Source organism: Rattus norvegicus, chromosome 11 (assembly GCF_036323735.1).
Source record: "Rattus norvegicus strain BN/NHsdMcwi chromosome 11, GRCr8, whole genome shotgun sequence".
Classification (NCBI taxonomy): Eukaryota; Metazoa; Chordata; class Mammalia; order Rodentia; family Muridae; genus Rattus; species Rattus norvegicus.
In genome coordinates, this window is record NC_086029.1 from 37,375,893 (window position 1) to 37,393,236 (window position 17,344).

Here is a 17,344-nt window from a genome sequence, read left to right on the forward strand (position 1 = left end):
CCGCGCTGCGGGACGCTGCGGAGTCGCCCGTCGCCAGGCACGGTCCAGGCTCTGCGCGCTGACGGTGCGCATAGTCCCGGAGCTCCCGGGTCTCTCTGAAAGATGCCAGGCTTGCCTATCACCGCACTCGACCATCCCCGCACTCCAAACCCAGTTGCTTTTCTGGAACTGTCTCAAGAGTCGCACCGGTGCCATCATTCTAATGTACAGGATAACTTTCTGTTTCTTTCCCGAAGATGTCAGTGAAAGTTAATATGCCTTTCCAACTTTATCCCCCTCTTTTTGTGGTGTAGTGCAGTGAACACAACGAGGGAGTTTAGTGATTCCACCCTTAGGTTAAACAGCATCGAGAGTGGTGCCAACGCATCGTTTCATGATAAGCAGTCATTTGAAACTAAATCCTTAGGTAGGCCAGGGAGATGGTTCGACAGGTAAAGGCATTTGCTGCCAACCAAGCCTGACTGTTCAGCCTCAAATCCAGGTGGAAGGAGGACAGGACTGACTGGCCTCTGACCTCCACAAATGCGCACAAGCACCCTATAAAGTGTTTGTGTTTGTGTGTGTGTACACACGAGTAAGTTTGTGTTGGGTGTGTGTGAGTCAAATTCTAGCCTGGCTGACCTTGAACTTGCCGTGTAGACTAGACCCGCCTAGAGTTTAGAGGTCTATCTGCCTCTACTTTCAGTGCGCTGGTATTAAAGGCGTGCTCTACCATGCCTAGCAAAATAAGTGCAATTTTTTTATTGGTTATTTTATTTTACATTTCAAAAGTTTATGTCCCTCTTCAATTTATGCAAACTGGTAGCTTGAGCTAATGATAGGTCTGACTGCTGTCAAGAGCCAAAGCATACAAGTCCACCATTGATTGTCACATTCTTAGGTGCCCCACTCCACCAGTCACTGGCCACCTTGTTAGCACCCTCTCCCTCGGTATTTGTATGAATACTTGAATGCCAACAGGATTGAAGTCCATTTATCTGTACTCAAGAATAGAAGTGTAAGTGGGGGTACATAGTCCTGACAGTGAATTAAGTACTAAGTGAGATAGCAAGTTTGAGGAGCTTGGGGAGCCAAGTACTGAATCAACCTGAGTCTCTGGCAACTGTACAACAAACCTACAGGACTGAAAAGGAAATCAGTAGTTTTGAGAACTCGTATGCTTTTCACCAGAAGGGGATTGGGGGCAGGATTTCAGACAGGGTTTCCCTGTATACCCCTGGCTGTCCTGAAAATGTTTTCTGTAGACTAGGCTGGCCTTGAACTCAGATGAACCTGCCTCTGCCTCCCAAGGGCTGTGATTAAAGCATGCACCATTGCCATCTGGCTCAGTTTTTAACTTTTTAATTCATTCATTCACTTTACATCCCAGTCGTTCCCCTCCTTGCCCTTTCCCCCAAATCCCTCACCCCATTACTCCTTTGAAGGGAAGCCCCGCTTCACCCCACCCTGTGACATCCAGTCACAGTAGGCCTTAGCCTATCCTCTCCCACTGAGGCCTACTGGGCAGTCCAGTTAGGGGAAGGGGATCCAATGCCAGGCAACTGACTGAGACAGCGCCACTCCAATTGTTAGGGGACCCACATGAAGACCAAGCTGCACATCTGCTACACATGTGTAGATGGTCTAGGTCCAGCCTCTGTGTGTCCAGGTTAGTTGACTCTGGAGGTCTTCCTGTGGTGTCCTTGACCCCTCCAACTCCCTCATTTTTATCCCCAACTCTTCCACAAGACTCCCTGAGCTCCGCCTGATGTTAGGCAGGGGTCTCCACATCCATTTCCATCAGCTGCTGGGTGAAGCCACTCACAGGACAGTTATGCTCGGCTCCCATCTGCAAGCATAGCAGAGGATCATTAATAGCAGCATTGGGGCAGTTTTTAACTTTTAATCAGATTTGTGTTTTGTTCTTTACACACACAACACAGATGCACATACTATACTTTTTTCTAATGTTGACCATATATTCTAGGAAATACACAATGCACCATGGATAGTTACTTTTAAATTTCATTTTGGAATAATTTACATTTGTGCATTTCTTCATACCCTGGATTCTTTGATTTACTTTGGTGAGCTTCCTTTTTCTGTGCTGCTGGGCTTTGCCAACTTTGGTAGTTGTCCCAAGTTAACTGAAGACTTGATCTATTCCACTTATTAGTCCCTTGTCATTTTCAGGAGCTGTAGATACCATTACTGTTCTATAACTTGTGTGTTAGCAAGAATTTTAGTCTTTATGTAATTGAATCAGATTTTTTAGCGAAACAACTGTAATTCATCTCCATATTAAACTTCAAGATTGAATCCAAGTTGCTTTAATATAGTTGATACATTTTTTGTTTGCTTTTGTAATAACTTATTGATTTAGACTAGCATGTAAATATAACTTATTCACCTGAGTTTTACTGCCTGTCTTCTAACCTAGGCCTAGTCTTGGAAGCTTCTAGCCTCCACACAGTCTTATCTAGGCCTGGAATTCTTGCAGCCTCTGAGACTTACTGCTGAATCAATTCATCCTTTCTAGCTCTTTCTAACCTCTGGCTGGCTGCTTCACTCATCTGTTCTGGTTCAAAACTCCTCCACACTAATTCAGTCTGCTTTCTCTGTCACGTCTCTTGAATTCCCTTGTTTGGCCTGAAAGTAACTTTAGCAATCTGTTCTAATCTTCTGGCTGCTTCTTATTCTCTGCCCTGTTTTGTCTTCACCTTTTTCTATTTTGTTATCTCTATAACTGTAAAACTGTCTCCTTTCTATCCTTTTTATTCTGTGCACTGCGCTCTTAAACAGCTTCCCTTTCCTCTCTTGGTGAGAAGTGGGCTGTATTCTGTCAAATCTTTCTGATCCATCACTTTGTCTGCCCACTCTGTTAGACATCACTTACAAACAAGTGCTTCCTTCTATGAAGTAACAACTTCACCTTCAAGGTTTGAGATTAAAGGTGTGTACTAAGGGCATCTCTGTACTGCAGCCAAAGGGATTAAAGCTAAGAACTGAGCCGCAGTACAATGCCCTGCCTCAACAATCTTGGACTCACAGTGTGAGCAGATATCCTGCAACATCCACAAGTTGCCATACATAGAGTAATGAAAATCACCATATCAGGCTAACAGAGGCCACTTTAAACAAGACCTTTGCTTTATAAATGCTGTATGTGAGCTTTTACATATGCAGAGGACCTCATTTCCCTCTGCTTTAATTCAGTTTGGGTCTCTTGCATATCATTCGTACACATGATGTTATTTTTTAAAAATATCTCTTAAAATTTAACTCTTCCAGGACTGAACTTTTGAAATACTTCCACCATGACTAAGAGAGAAGCAGAAGAACTGATAGAGATTGAGATCGATGGGACTGAGAAACCGGAGTGCACAGAAGAAAGGTTGGTGTTTCTGATGTCATACTACCAGTCTACTAAGTTAACGTCAGGAGCAGGCCAACATGCTTGTTTGTGACCTGACCTCACATTTCCTTTGTTTTTTGTCATCCCCCTTTGACTTAGTAGCTCAGAGAGGAACGCAGTTCTGAAACACAGGCAGCAGTAAGCTTAGTTGATCCAGATCACACAGTTGCAGTAGTCTGCACCCACCCCCATCTAAGGGTACCCCCCCCCCCCAGTTTAAGTGCTTTTGACTTTCATTTCAAAGAGTTTAATTCAACTGAACTTACTTAACAGTAGCTATTTCTGATAATTGTAGAGACTAACTGAAAAGGATAGGCTGCTGTGCTTATAGACAGAAAATATGCCAGAAGTACTCACTTAGTCAAGAAATGTTTATATTAACCAAATATACTATTTACAGTAATATTATCATTAGTGGGTCTGTTTTATGAACTTTAAATTTAAATATTTTAAGAAAAAAATGTGATATACATTCCCTAAATTTCATAAGTTTATCATTATACTTGGAAAATATGTAAATATAAAATGGCCATATTTATATGTGTGCACACTTGTGTACTTAAACATGCTTGTTTGTATGTATTAAATGTGTGCACCTGCATGCCAAACCATGCACGCAGAGGCTGGGGGTCAGCCTCAGGTATTGGTCCTCATAACCCGTCCTATTTAGACAGGATCTCGTGTGTTTGCTGCTGCATAGCCCATCTAGCTGGCTGTGGGCGTCTCACCGTGGGAACGTTGGTGAGCTGTGTGCTGCCATACCTGGCTTTATTTACATGGGCTCTGAGCATCGAACTCTGGGCCTCTACATGAGCAGCAAGTGCTCCTCCGCTCAGCCATCTCCCTAGATGTGCGCTCATGTTGTCTCTTATTGGGAGTTTAGTTCTAATTCTAGTTATGTGTGTGGATGTGGCTATGTGCAGGTGAACTCAGGTGCTAGGAGAGGCAGAGGCTTTAGAGCACTGGTGACCTGAAGCTCCAGGTGGTTGTGAGCCACCTCAAACCAGTTCTGAACTGCTGAGCCCCCACATCACACTTATTTTTAATACATATTTTTGATAACTTTAGAGAAGTTTAAGTCATATTTAAAGTAAATACGCTGTGAAACTTATTTCCTTAAATACTACTTTTTCAGTCTCTTCCTTGCCCTCCTGTAAACATTTACAAAGAATTATTTGCAGTTACTTACCAAGGTTTCAAACCTATTTGAATTGTGAAATAACAGTCTACAAGAGCTCTAAGTAAGTTTTAAGAGACAATATAATTTTCTAAGAATAATACCAAATAAGACTAATTATAGTAATTGACTAGTATTTAAATTAAAATGGAAGTATTTGACTTATATTATTACACTAATTTATATTTGCTAGATTATATTGGGAAGGAATTTGATTAGTAGAAATTATATATATATATATTTCATTATTTATATATATAAATAAAATTCTGCTTTGGTTTGGAGTTGGTTTTGAAATTTGGGCTCATGTAGCCCAGGCTGGTTTATGTTTCTCTGTGGAGCTGAGGGTGGTTGATGATCCTAAACTCCTTATCCTCCTGTGTCTATTTTCCAAGTGTTATAGACTTGTGCCACCATCCCAACAAATTGTCTGGAGTTTAAAGACACAATATATTGCCATGTTTCTGGGCCTTAAATTTTGAAAATAACTTGAGCTATAATATAAAGGCAGACATTTCCCCTTAAATAGTGTGCGTCCAGTATTTATTTATGTGCTGGCGCATACATTCCTGTGCATAACTGAGCATGTTTTCAAGAGTGCTTTAGGTTTCAAGTTATCCATGAGATTTAGTTTTATTTATTGAGTCTAACGCAGCATCGAAGAAATGAGTTCAGAATGTAGTAAGGAAAGAAAAGTCTCAAAGGTCGTGTGTACTTTTGAACTAATTTTGTTCTGAGCAAAGTGTTAGGGTGACATGCAATTATTAACATTTATCTCCGTTCACGTCTAGCATTGTGGAACAAACCTATGCCCCAGCTGAGTGTGTAAGCCAGGCCATAGACATCAATGAACCAATAGGCAATTTAAAGAAGCTATTAGAACCAAGACTGCAGTGCTCTTTGGATGCTCATGAAATTTGCCTACAAGATATTCAGGTAAGGCTCATCTCTGTAGATAGCCTTGATCTATGATATATAAAATTTGAGCATTTAGAAATGAAAATTCTTTGAACAAATTTCTTGTATCTAAAATTTAAAAGGTTGAGTAATAAAATTGGAATAAATGAATAATAAATCACTTATCCCTTTTACATTCATTAATATAAAATCAAATTAAAATGGAAATGAATTTAAAAATGGAATGGTGGGAAGCACATTGACCCTGAGGACTGAAGAAGTTTGTGCCGAGTGACTGAACTTTGTTTTATGTGAGTTTTCTTAACCTTTAAAATGAGGTTCCTTGACTAAATTGTTTTTATTTCGTTTATATTTTATTGGTAGTAAAATTTAAATACTAGTTGCTGTTTCTTGACATTAACTGCATTGCGATTTCCCATTGTTGCATTATGTGTTTAAAGCATCCTCACAGACTGGTTCTACATTTTTTCCCCAGGAGATGTACTTTAAGGTAGTAAGATTGCTTAAGAGTAAGACTGTTTAAGTAGTTCTCCATACCTTTTCTTAATTCACAAATACCGGTATCTGTGTACTTTCTCACATTAACGTGAATGTATTTTGTCAGTTTTTGAATTGTTCGATTTGCTTTATTCTTTTCTGTCTGTAATCCTCCTGCCTGTCTTGATACCATTTTTCAAAACATTAGAAAGCTTTGCCTTGTTACTTTAAAAATGCAGAGCCTCTGCAGCTACTGTTTCACAAGACTGTACTATAATTGACATATGACAATGGAATTTATGCATTAGTTGCCGTTTGCCAACTTTAATCTTTTTCTTTCAAAATATATATCTAGTAAATGTTAATTGTGTTTGGATATTGCTCTCAAGAAATTAAAAACTATGATTGTATGTACCTAAAACAACATGATGAGTTTTCTTCTTAGTGGTGAAAGATCACATGGTCTTTTGAAAGCAGTTGGCACTTGGTCACTTTAGTATCTTATTAGAAGTGGAAAATGACCAAGAGATCCACATCAAGATATTGTTCCTACTTAATGCTCACCCACCATCCGCATGGGCAGTAGTATATTTATGAAGCTTCTTATTCCTTTTTCCAGACAGTTAAGAACAAATCTTACAAACCGAATATTTACTACATAAATTCAGAAGTGAAAGTAGTTCACTAGAAGTGAACTATATCTAGAGAACAGAACATACTGAGTTTAGCTCTCGCAGAACACTTCCAGATGATCCCATTTAACTGTATCAATCTTTAAAAAGGACCATTATTTTAGTAATATTCTGCTGTGATAGATAGAATGCCTGGCCCACGCAATGACAGAAGACCTACAAAGTACTTGCTCTCCCATAGTTTCTCTCCGTAAAGGGAAGCATGTGTAAGTCATTAACTTGAGAGCTATCATTGGGTCTGCAGGCACTTCATATCCCTTCTGGCCCCTCTGCTCACCTGAATAAAGCATGTCAGCTCGTCCTCATGTCAGTGCAAGCATGCATTTGACATCAGAGTGCTGTTGCTTCTGGGAATACCTTTGCATCATCAGATAAATGCCAACTTGAAAGCCTCTCCAACAATCACTGAGTTGTACTTCTTTGAAGAATGTGTTACATGCTGGAGCCTTGTCTTTGTCATGGTGTACTTAGGACCTGAGAACTTACTTTTCAGGACAACTTCTAGTGGATAATGCTAGTATCTTCTAGACTCTGGAAAGCTTGAGGTTAAGAGAATTTTTAAATGTCAGGAAAAGATTTACATTAAGTAGTAGAAACTGCCACCCTTAAAACAAGGTATTATACACTTTGTTTTGTTCCTGCTCAAGATGAATATGAAGTCCACTTAGCACTGTAGGTTTTATGTATAAGACATTATAAATAATTGAAATTGATTTACTGTGGCTGAATTCTTAGTAATGAGAGTGATAGGAGACTGCATGTTCAACAGTGTTTATGCAGACATATCTAAACAGAATGCATATGATAGAAGCCTGTTCCAAGCTTGGGATCAGGTATCTAAAGTCAAAATTATTTTTATTCCATTAGTAAGCCATGGTAGAATTTGCATTCACTAGAAGGGGATTTGAAGGGAAAGAGCGCAGAGTTCCAAGGCCATGTATGGATCTAGCTACAGTAGATCCAGGAGTCGGACCATGAAGCCTTTAGTTGTATTACCTTTGTGAAGGGCATCTTTAAAGCTAATCCCAAGTTTTAATAAGTTACATTAGTTACAAAGGAGATATGACAAGAGTATGTTAACAGACTTAGATAAATCGTCAGCTACAAATTAATATCCTTTCTTATGATAAACATTGCATTACCTTGTACTTTAATTGCATTTATAGGATGAAAAATTGCCTGTTTGTGTTATTTAAGGTTCCAGCAGAGATTCCCATAGAAAGGCGCCACTTAAAATAGTCTATTAGTGGCAGGGAATGGCTGCAGAAGGTTTGTGTGCCTGGGACATGTGAGGCCTTGACTGTAGTCCAGTACTAAGAGAAAAGAAGGAGTGACTTGCGAGAGTTTTGCCTCCTCCATTACACTCTCAACAGTGAAACTATTTTTAGTTTTAGTAAATAAATGTATGACAACTTTGATAATTAAATGTATTCTTATAATTTAATTTGCATGCTCAGAAATGGTACAGTGATTTATAATAAATCATAGATAGTAACTTATTTAATGACTGAGTTAAAATCATTTTATTTACCTACATTAAGCTGGATCCAGACCGAAGTTTGTTTGATCAAGGAGTGAAAACAGATGGGACTGTACAGCTTAGTGTACAGGTAATTTCTTACCAAGGTAAGTTACTTTCATTGACAGGTATTGAAAAGTTTAGCTCATGTTATTCTGAAATTGTAACATTTGTCTGTTGAAGGTATTTAAGATGAGTGCCCAGGTAACGCGTGTGATCGCACACTCATGCCTTTGCTTTGTAGTTTTGGCTGTCAGGGTGAGGCTGAACGTAAGGGCACTGCATGCAAGTCAGAGAGTGGTGTATGCTCAACCACAGTAAGGAAGGAGACTCACCACAGAGAGCGCTTGTCTCAAATAGCTTTATTCTTTGAGAATTTCATGGTATTTTTATCATCTTAATAAATACTGTATCTTACTACAGTTATGTACCAATGTAATTCTGATTTATGAAGTAGCTTTAAGTTTTTGCATAACTAAATCTCTATTCACAAACCGTTGTAGTAATAAACCCCTCACTTGATGTTTATGTCTTTCCTCTCTGTAAGAACTAGAACAGAGGGCCTGAATGGCTTTAGGATTGAAGTCTGTTGATTTGAATTTAGTTAAACAGTTAGCAGAGTTTTAGGATGGGAAAACAAAGGGGCTGAGGAGGTAGCTCAGTCTGTTAACTGTTATTGAATGAGCCTAGGCCTGAGTCCCGATGCCCAGCACCATGTACAGAGCTGGACACAATGACTTACCTAAAGTCCCAGTGTTGGTAGCCGAGAAAGGGAAGTCCTTGGGACTTTGACTGCTAAGTTAGATGAATTGATAAGGTTCCGATCCAGTGAAACAGCCTGACTCAAAATGTAAAGTGGAGAAAGATTAAGGAAGATGATGTCCCATATGAACTCTGATTTTCATGTGCATGTATCCCCGCACGTACACACACACACACATAACCCCATACGAATAAATGAAGTGAAATGAAAGCAGACAGAGCTGAGCACAGTGGTTTGTAATCCTCATACTTAGGAGGCCAAAGCAAGTAGATAAAAGTTTGGTATGATCCTAAGCTCTGTAGTGAGTTTGTGGCTAGCCTGGGCTATATGCAGTCCAGTTTAGTGTGTTTGGTCAAGGGGTAGAAGAGTGACTCATTTTAATTTTCTATAAAGTATAAAATCTTAGAATGTGTAGCTACTCACTTAAACACTCTAATATGGTTTCTGTTTCTATAATTCATGTCAATACTTTTTTTTATCTTACTATTGTAAGAAACAGCAGTTTTCCTATGTGGTAATTGTAGGTGATGTTTGTCAAGTTATTCTTTAAAATTCACAACACTAAGTTAAAGAAGTTTCAGGGGTTGGGGATTTAGCTCAGTGGTAGAACGCTTGCCTAGGAAGCGCAAGGCCCTGGGTTCGGTCCCCAGCTCTGAAAAAAAGAACCAAAAAAAAAAAGAAGTTTCAATATTCTTTACGTAGGTGTTAAATTTTATTATATCTGCTTTTACTTTTTTCTTCAGTACACATTTTATTTTGAAACTATTTCAAGATAAATTGCAGACATGATTCTTTTCTATCTCTAAACATATCAGCACCCATGTTTCCTTAAACACAGGGTCTTAGACTGGGCAGACAGCTCGATGCTGGAGCACGCCCTCATGTAGGCCGTGTCTGACCCCAGTACCGCAGTAAGCAAAGCCTGAGCTTTCTTTATGTAGTCACATCATAATTACCAAAGCCAGAGGTTACTTTGACACAGTACTGTCTCTGTTGAGTTGAATTTATTGGCAATAAGGATCTTTTTATGATCTTACTATTTCAAGAACATCACACTTTTTTTTTCTCATTTGGAAAACTAAATTTCATTTCTTTGTCACTCAGGTTTTATTTACATTTGTGTTTTTGTTCCTGTCTGCTCTTAGGAATTGAACCAAAGTTAAACATTCTTGAAATTGTTAAGACTGCAGAAACAGTTGAAGTGGTCATTGATCCAGATGCCCACCATGCAGAAGCAGAAGCACATCTCGTTGAAGAAGCTCAAGTGATAACTCTTGACGGCACCAAGCATATCACAACCATTTCAGATGAGACCTCAGAGCAAGTGACGAGATGGGCCGCTGCACTGGAAGGCTACAGAAAAGAGCAGGAGCGCCTCGGGATCCCCTATGGTAATGAGACCGCTGTTGGCTAGAAGCAGTAAAGGTTAAATTAATGATACAAAACACCACTTGGATCTGAGAGGACATTTTTTTAATGTAGACTTTATAGAAAGAATATTGGTTAGTTTTGAACTGTAACAAACTACAAACACGTGATGAACAAATACTAAGCTGATTTCTAGGAGTACAGAGAATTATTAGAAGAAAATCTACCCTTAGCATGCTCACAGTGTAGTGGAAGAGAAGGAAGATAATTGTGAAGAGGTGACTGTCATAAAGTTTAATCTAATACCAATAACTAATACGAACAGAACATGTCTTTAGAACCTTACAGAAGTCAAACTGACTATTTTGAGGAATGCCAAATGGAATTGAGGCAGTAGTTGACAAATGCAGTGTAAGCTTAGGCTGTGTAGCAGACCCTTTCTCAAAAAACAATCAAGAATGTTGGTGGGATACGAGTCTGAAGAAAGTGGGGACAGGTTCATTCTGAGAACTATATTTACATGAAGGTTATTTCAAACTGGAGACACTCAGAACCAGCTTAAACCGGCATGGATGCAAGAGTACTAGGAATATGCGGGATCAAGAGTTACCTGTGACCCTGTAGACCTGTTCTTGATTAGTGAAAATAGTAACTGAAAAAAATAAATGTTGTTCATTTGTCCCATTAGACACATAGAGACTGAGTGGAGAGAAAAGAAGAGCCTATTTTTGTCATTTGTACAATAGTAATACTGTCCAGATTAGCATAGACTAGGTGGGTTCGTTGGTCATAAACAGGAAAAGATAGGTGAAAACAGTGATGATGACAGCATGAGAACATGGAAACCATGTGAACATGGAGAGAGGATATTCAAGTACTGACCTAGCTTCTCAAGCTTAAGGGTCTAGGGCAATAGTTTTGAAGCTAATTGATTGCAGCATCGTCATACATATAATGGAATGATACTGTATGCCAGGCACTGTGGTAAATTCTGGGCTAATGATGGTACAGAGGGACAAAGCATGTCTTCCTTAATCCTATATAGGACTAGCCTCAGTGTTTTATGTTCCTAGGCTAGCACTTGACATCTAAACTAGATTCATAACCCTAGGCATGCATTCGAAAGTCTTTGAGGAAGTCGGCATTTTTAGTATGGGACATTTCTTAAGGGAAAGTGTTGCTAGCACTTGGCTTTGAAGTAAAGTGCATAATCAGTTTCAGGAGCACAAATCACAGGTTGGAGATACAGATGCTGTATCATTCATATTGAATTAGAAATTTGAAGCCATAAAAACCATAGTCTTTTGTGAGAAGCAAAGTGGAGAAGAACACAGCATTACTGGTTCCAAGACCGTACCTGTTGAACAGGGGAAGGGGACAGGAAATAGGAAAACCAGATGCCAGGTGTAGTGGCACACGTCTTTAATCTCAGCACTCCAGTGGCAGAGGCAGGCAGATTGTTGAGCACCTGACCAGTCAAGACTGCATAGGGAGACTCCAAAATAAGACCTACAGCTAGCGGGGCAGCTGAAGACAGGAAGAAAGAACTATGTAGTATTGCTGCTCTGCAGGGAGAGCTACAGGCAGTTACTACTCTTAAGATGCTTTAGAGAAGGTCAAGAATATGAATGGCATCTAGTTTGGTAATCAAAGAATTATTGTTCAACTTTGATATAAATTGTTGGCTTAGATAAGCTGAATTGTAGTCAAAGTAGAGAATATTGATTAGGATTTCTTGAGGCAATAGAGAAGAAAAGCATTAGGGAAATAAATGGTCAGACAGCTTGTGCTCCTCCTCTTCCCTCAGTAATAACTCCTTAGGTATCTGCATTTCATCACCCGTGTTATTTAGACACTGCTTAAGTTACATGCATCCGCTTGCATCCTTTAAAGCAAATACCACACGACTTCGAAGGAGCAGCCTCTGAGGAATGAAGCCATAAGGAGTGGTGGCCTCCTGAAACCAATCCCCCAAATGCCCAGGGATGTGACAGATAGAAATTCACTGTAGGCCTGTGGAAGCTAGCACGGATAGTTTATTTGACCTTAATGGTAGAAAGTTAGGGATCATCTGAGAAGAAGTGCAGAGAGGAGAAGAACGGGACATGGAAGCTCCGAGTAGTGTTCTGAGTGTTCACTAGACTTTGACAGACGTCCCTAGGAGTGGTTTCAGGAGGTAATGCGTGATGACACGGCTAGAACGGCATTTACTCAGAAGTACTTTAAATCACTTGAGATCATTGTTGATAAGATTCTTTTCCATACCTACATGCAGTTCCTTGACTAATTAATTAATTAATTCCAGGCAACACTGCAGTATAACTGACTAGTTCCAGCTCGTTAATCCCCTGAAGTTCACATTACTATAAACCAGTTTCTATCCTGACAGCGGCTTAGACACTTCTTCACACGTGGTCGCAGGTGTGGCTAGTTTTAGTGTTGTCCCTGAGACTCATCTGAAGAGGAAATGAATACCTAGTTAGAAATCTATCCAAAGAGATGAGCTATACAAAAATCAATAAAAACTAACATGTACTTTTTCTTTTATGAAGTACAAATATTGAAATGATAGGCTACAATTGTATTTTTAGAGTATTTTTAAAAAATTCATGGTTTTGCCAGATTCTAACATTTAATAACATATATCGACTCTTAAATATATAAACATAGATTCACATACAAAAAGTATTAAAGATTATATCCAAGGGCTGTCCAATTCTGTAGCTCTGTCTTCTCCACATTGGTCAACTCCTTTGTGTAGTCTTCTGTCCCAAGTCTGATAGAAAGAAAGCCCGTGAGAAGCCAGTTCTGCTCCCTCGCCACAGCTGTGTTCCACTTCACTTCATGGCTTTTACTCATCACTGCCTCACTTGTAGTGAATGAGACTTAGCTCCCTCCTGTGGATGACAAACTAGGACTTTGCTCACATGTTGGCAACTTGGTGCTATGTGTGGTGTGATGTATATGGTTGCTTTGCTTTGTTTTGAGGTGACATCTTCCTGTGTTGCCAGGATGGACTTTAAACTTGTCATCTAGCCTAAGCCTCCCCATTTGCTAGAATTGCAGACACCTGGCTTCCTTCTCTTTCACAAACTGATTTGTAATTTCCATGTATGTTCATCTAATTGATTTAGGACTGCTCATTTGTGGTAGAACCATGTGTTGTAGTTAGACAACTGCTAGGTTTCCAAGTTGAGTATTGACTTCATTTTTGTTGGTTGATTAGTTGTCTGGCATTCTAGCCCAGGCTATCCTAGAACGCACCATGTAGCCAGCTTGCCTTTGTCCTCACGGCTCTCTTCTGCTCAGCCTCCTCCAACTGTCCTGGTTTCAGTTACATAGGTTTGGGTACATATGAAGACTTTCTTTCTCCTCCACTGAGTAGTCAACTGTTGCCTTGCCTCTTTCTCATGTATCTGACGTCGTCTCCCTGTGTCCAGAGCTGCCATCTGAGCCCCTCTTCTCTGGGGTCCTCCGTGAGGCTGTGTCCTGTGCTTCTCGTTTTTGTAGCTTTAGCCAGTTCTCTAGTCAGCATGTTTTCATTCTATTTACAGGTTCTCTGGAAAGGGTAACTTAAAAAGATGCTTGACTTTACACTTCCAGACAGAACTTATTTCACTCTGCTCTGCTGATGGTACTGTGTGCATAGCACATTAAAGCTCACCTTTCTGTTAATGACACTGTTCCATTGTTCCATTGTTCCATTGTTGTTTGAAACCTAATTCAAGTTCTTGAGCACTGTGGCTCTTTATCTGTTCTTTGTGTCTGGTCTTTATCTTAGTTTGGTTATAGTGAGGTTCTTTTCCTTTATTGTATTTTATGCATTGGTATTTATTCATAATGTGTATTCTTAAAAGAATAATCCCACCTTATACTAAATGAGTACCCCTGCCTTTCTCGCTTCTAGAGTCAGCACAACCTGAGCAATATAACATTTGAAGGGAGGAGTTCTCATTTCATACTGGGATCCTTCTGTACAGACACTTTTGGTCATAATTAATTTCTCTTTACTGAATAAATTGGTTGATGTCCAGCTTATTGATTTTAGGAACTAGCTGAAATCTCCCCTCCAACTCTGATTTTATATCTGAGTTGCTGTGTTTGCACATCTTGAAAAAGCAAACTAAACAATACTGCTTTTCTGGTATGTCATTATTATTTTGAGAAAGGAGACAAAATACACATAGCCAATTCAATATGTTAAACCAGAAGTCCTGGTACTATTTAAGGAAAACAAGTCATTTTTCCCACCGTACATGATCTTGATAGATTCCTGTAAGATTTTTATGTCAGATGAGTTTACTTTCTTAAGCAGTTTAAAGGGAGGTGTGGTTCGTGGTAACTTGGCTAGAGCATGCAGAGTTGAGCAGCAGCTTGCTTCCTCAGCTGTTAGGGTGCCTCGTTCCTTCTCAGATACTCTACCCTATCACCCCTTTCTCTCCCGTCTCCCGTTGTGTCCTTCTGCTCCGTTGTGGCAGTAATGGGGTGGAGCTCATGGGCTCCCAGATGCTGAACACACACCCAGCCTGACGCGGAGCCTCAGCCCGCTTTGCTCTTTCGCTTTCTTCTTTCTTTTTTTCTTTTTGAGACATAGTCTTAAAATGCTCAGGCAGGCCTTGAACCTCTGATCCCCCTGCCTCAAACTCCCAGGTAACCAGGTTTATAGGCATGGTTTACTTTTCCTTTTATTGTTTCCTTCCCACTCCCCCTTGCCTGAGGCCTCTGTGTGTTTCCTTGCACTCAGTCCCTGGGCTTCTCACTCGTGTTTTCACCCTTCGATTTGGACCCTGTGTGCGGCTGCTGCAGCCTTAGGGATGTTTCTTTAGCTTTGCTTTTATCTTGGCGTGCTGTGCTTTCACGGACTACTTCGTGGCTCTAGTCGGGCGTCCTGTGCTCATTTTGCGTCTGCATAGGTTTGGAAACCTAGAGAGCTTGTAGATTACTTTTCCTTCCTGAGATGAGAGCTGACTGTTGGCCAAGCTGCCCTCAAGCTGCCTCAGCTGGGTTACAGAGTATAACCACCCCCAGTATCTTATAAAAATTGCTTTGTTTTCTCTAATGTATAGTATGGAATCTGTGGTAGATAATTTGTTGAGTGTGGTGTCTGTCTGGGTTCTGTAAGGATCTATGAATTTTGGGTTTCATCCTTAGTTGCTCTTTCTATTTCTCTGCATACATTCAGAGAAGATAAGCTGTATTCCCGTCTTCCTCGACATTCTCCTCTCTTCTCTGGGCTTTCAAGCTTATGGATATATTTTCCTTTGGTTTATTTTTACTATAAATTATTCCTTGTCTAATGTTACTTTTACACATTTTCTTACTGAATAACACTCATTTATTGGGTATATGGTCAGTACTATTTAAATAAACCAAAAAGCAAGAATGCCAGTGCCAGAATTAGTCCAGCATTAAGTGCCCACAGATACTGTCTTCACTTAGGTTCCAGGAGTATAATGACACAATCTTTACATATGCTGGCAGACTCTAATTTTCTGTTTGCAAATTTGGTTAGCTTGTAAAAATAAAAATAACAGACAAAATGAAATAATTTAAGTATTTTTTGGTGTACATTCAACAAATGCCTGTTCAAGTCACTGTGGTAAACTGAAATCGGGTTTAGCACACAGTCCTTAGAGTTATGGACTTGATGCCACTGGGAGACAGCTGAGTGAACAGGGAGTTAGCATGTCATACCGTAAGTGCCACCAAGGGTGAGGACACAGTAACCCGTGTTTTATTGGAAGGGATGGAGAAAGAGTACGTTATACACAATGTGAAGGGGACGGCTAGCTCCCTAGTGTACCATTGAGTTTTTCTCAAGGCACCAAACCATACAGTGCTACAAACTAGTATTTGAGTTTGGGCAGTGTCCTCCATTGTCTCTAAGATAACGGAGTTATCTGCACACTGTAGTTGTCATTTAGCCCACCGGAGAACAGTCTCACACTCTGTTTTTCATGATAAAATTCCAGACTAAATGATGTAGAACCAAGTGACTCCTTGGTTCCTACTTGGAAACTGAAATTGAGAAATTGAGAAAGAGTGGAGGAGAAAGTGCAGCATCAGCATAAAAGTCATTCTTCACAAAATCAGTTTGTTTTCACTTTGGAAAAACATGTCTGGATTTTATATGTGTATATTTGTGTATTGAAAAGTTAACTGTAAATTTATCTAAGATGGAACTAGGCTAAAGGTAATATTTTTCTTTCTAGATCCTATACAGTGGTCCACAGACCAAGTCCTGCATTGGGTGGTTTGGGTAATGAAGGAGTTCAGCATGACTGATATAGACCTCACCACACTCAACATTTCGGGAAGAGAATTATGTAGTCTCAACCAAGAAGATTTTTTTCAGCGGGTCCCTCGGGGAGAAATTCTCTGGAGTCATCTGGAGCTTCTTCGAAAATGTATAAAATTAGAGTTATTATCTCTTTTCATTGTAACTAAAGTTAATTTTTTGTAACTTTGTTTTCATTTTATTAATTGTTAATAAGCAAACACTTAAGCTATATATAATTAACATTGTTTAGGTAGTGTGAAGAGTTCTTTATGTATTATCTAAATACCTATAGTAATACCATAAACTGTTTCTTTCCGATTTTTTTTTTTTTTTTTAATTTTTATGTGAGAGACTGAGGCTGTAGGGTCCCTACAGAGGGTTAGACATAGCAGGTATCCAAACTAAGATTCTAACTCGGGCTTATACCGCATTCCAAGGTCTCTCTTTTTTGTTCGTCTTTCTGAGACAGGTCTTGCTCTGTGCCATGGCTAGCCTCAACTTAGGATTCTCTTGCTGCCACGTCCCACGGGGCTGGGAGCACAGGTGTGAGCCTGGCTAGAATCCAAGTTCTTAAAATCTCACCCGAGGCTCCACCTTTAGCCTTTTATCTGCATTCTGATCATTGCCTTGTCTTTTCCCAATCATCACCTGCATTTCTAGAAACTTTAAGATCATTGGATTGCATGAGATTTCCCTCCTAGTCTCTTACTTGTGAGATTAGGCATTTTTAAATGCCCTTCCTAGTGGAATAAATAA

The 17,344-nt window shown here is 39.7% G+C and overlaps 1 protein-coding gene across 5 annotated transcripts in view; it reads left to right on the forward strand.

Moving 5' to 3' along the window:
- The window catches only part of Gabpa (GA binding protein transcription factor subunit alpha), a 29,021-nt gene that overhangs the window by 853 nt on the left and 10,824 nt on the right, over positions 1-17,344 (forward strand). For 2 of the 5 annotated variants that reach the window (XM_063270664.1, NM_001108841.1), the window contains exons 2-6: positions 3,271-3,373; positions 5,363-5,507; positions 8,200-8,284; positions 10,086-10,331; positions 16,521-16,715. In XM_063270664.1, coding sequence (XP_063126734.1) covers positions 3,297-3,373; positions 5,363-5,507; positions 8,200-8,284; positions 10,086-10,331; positions 16,521-16,715 — 748 coding nt within the window. In that variant the 5' untranslated portion in view covers positions 3,271-3,296. Of the gene's footprint in view, positions 1-67; positions 205-3,270; positions 3,374-5,362; positions 5,508-8,199; positions 8,285-10,085; positions 10,332-16,520; positions 16,716-17,344 lie in introns of those variants that run through there. The other 3 variants (XM_063270667.1, XM_063270666.1, XM_063270665.1) reach the window with 2 other exon arrangements.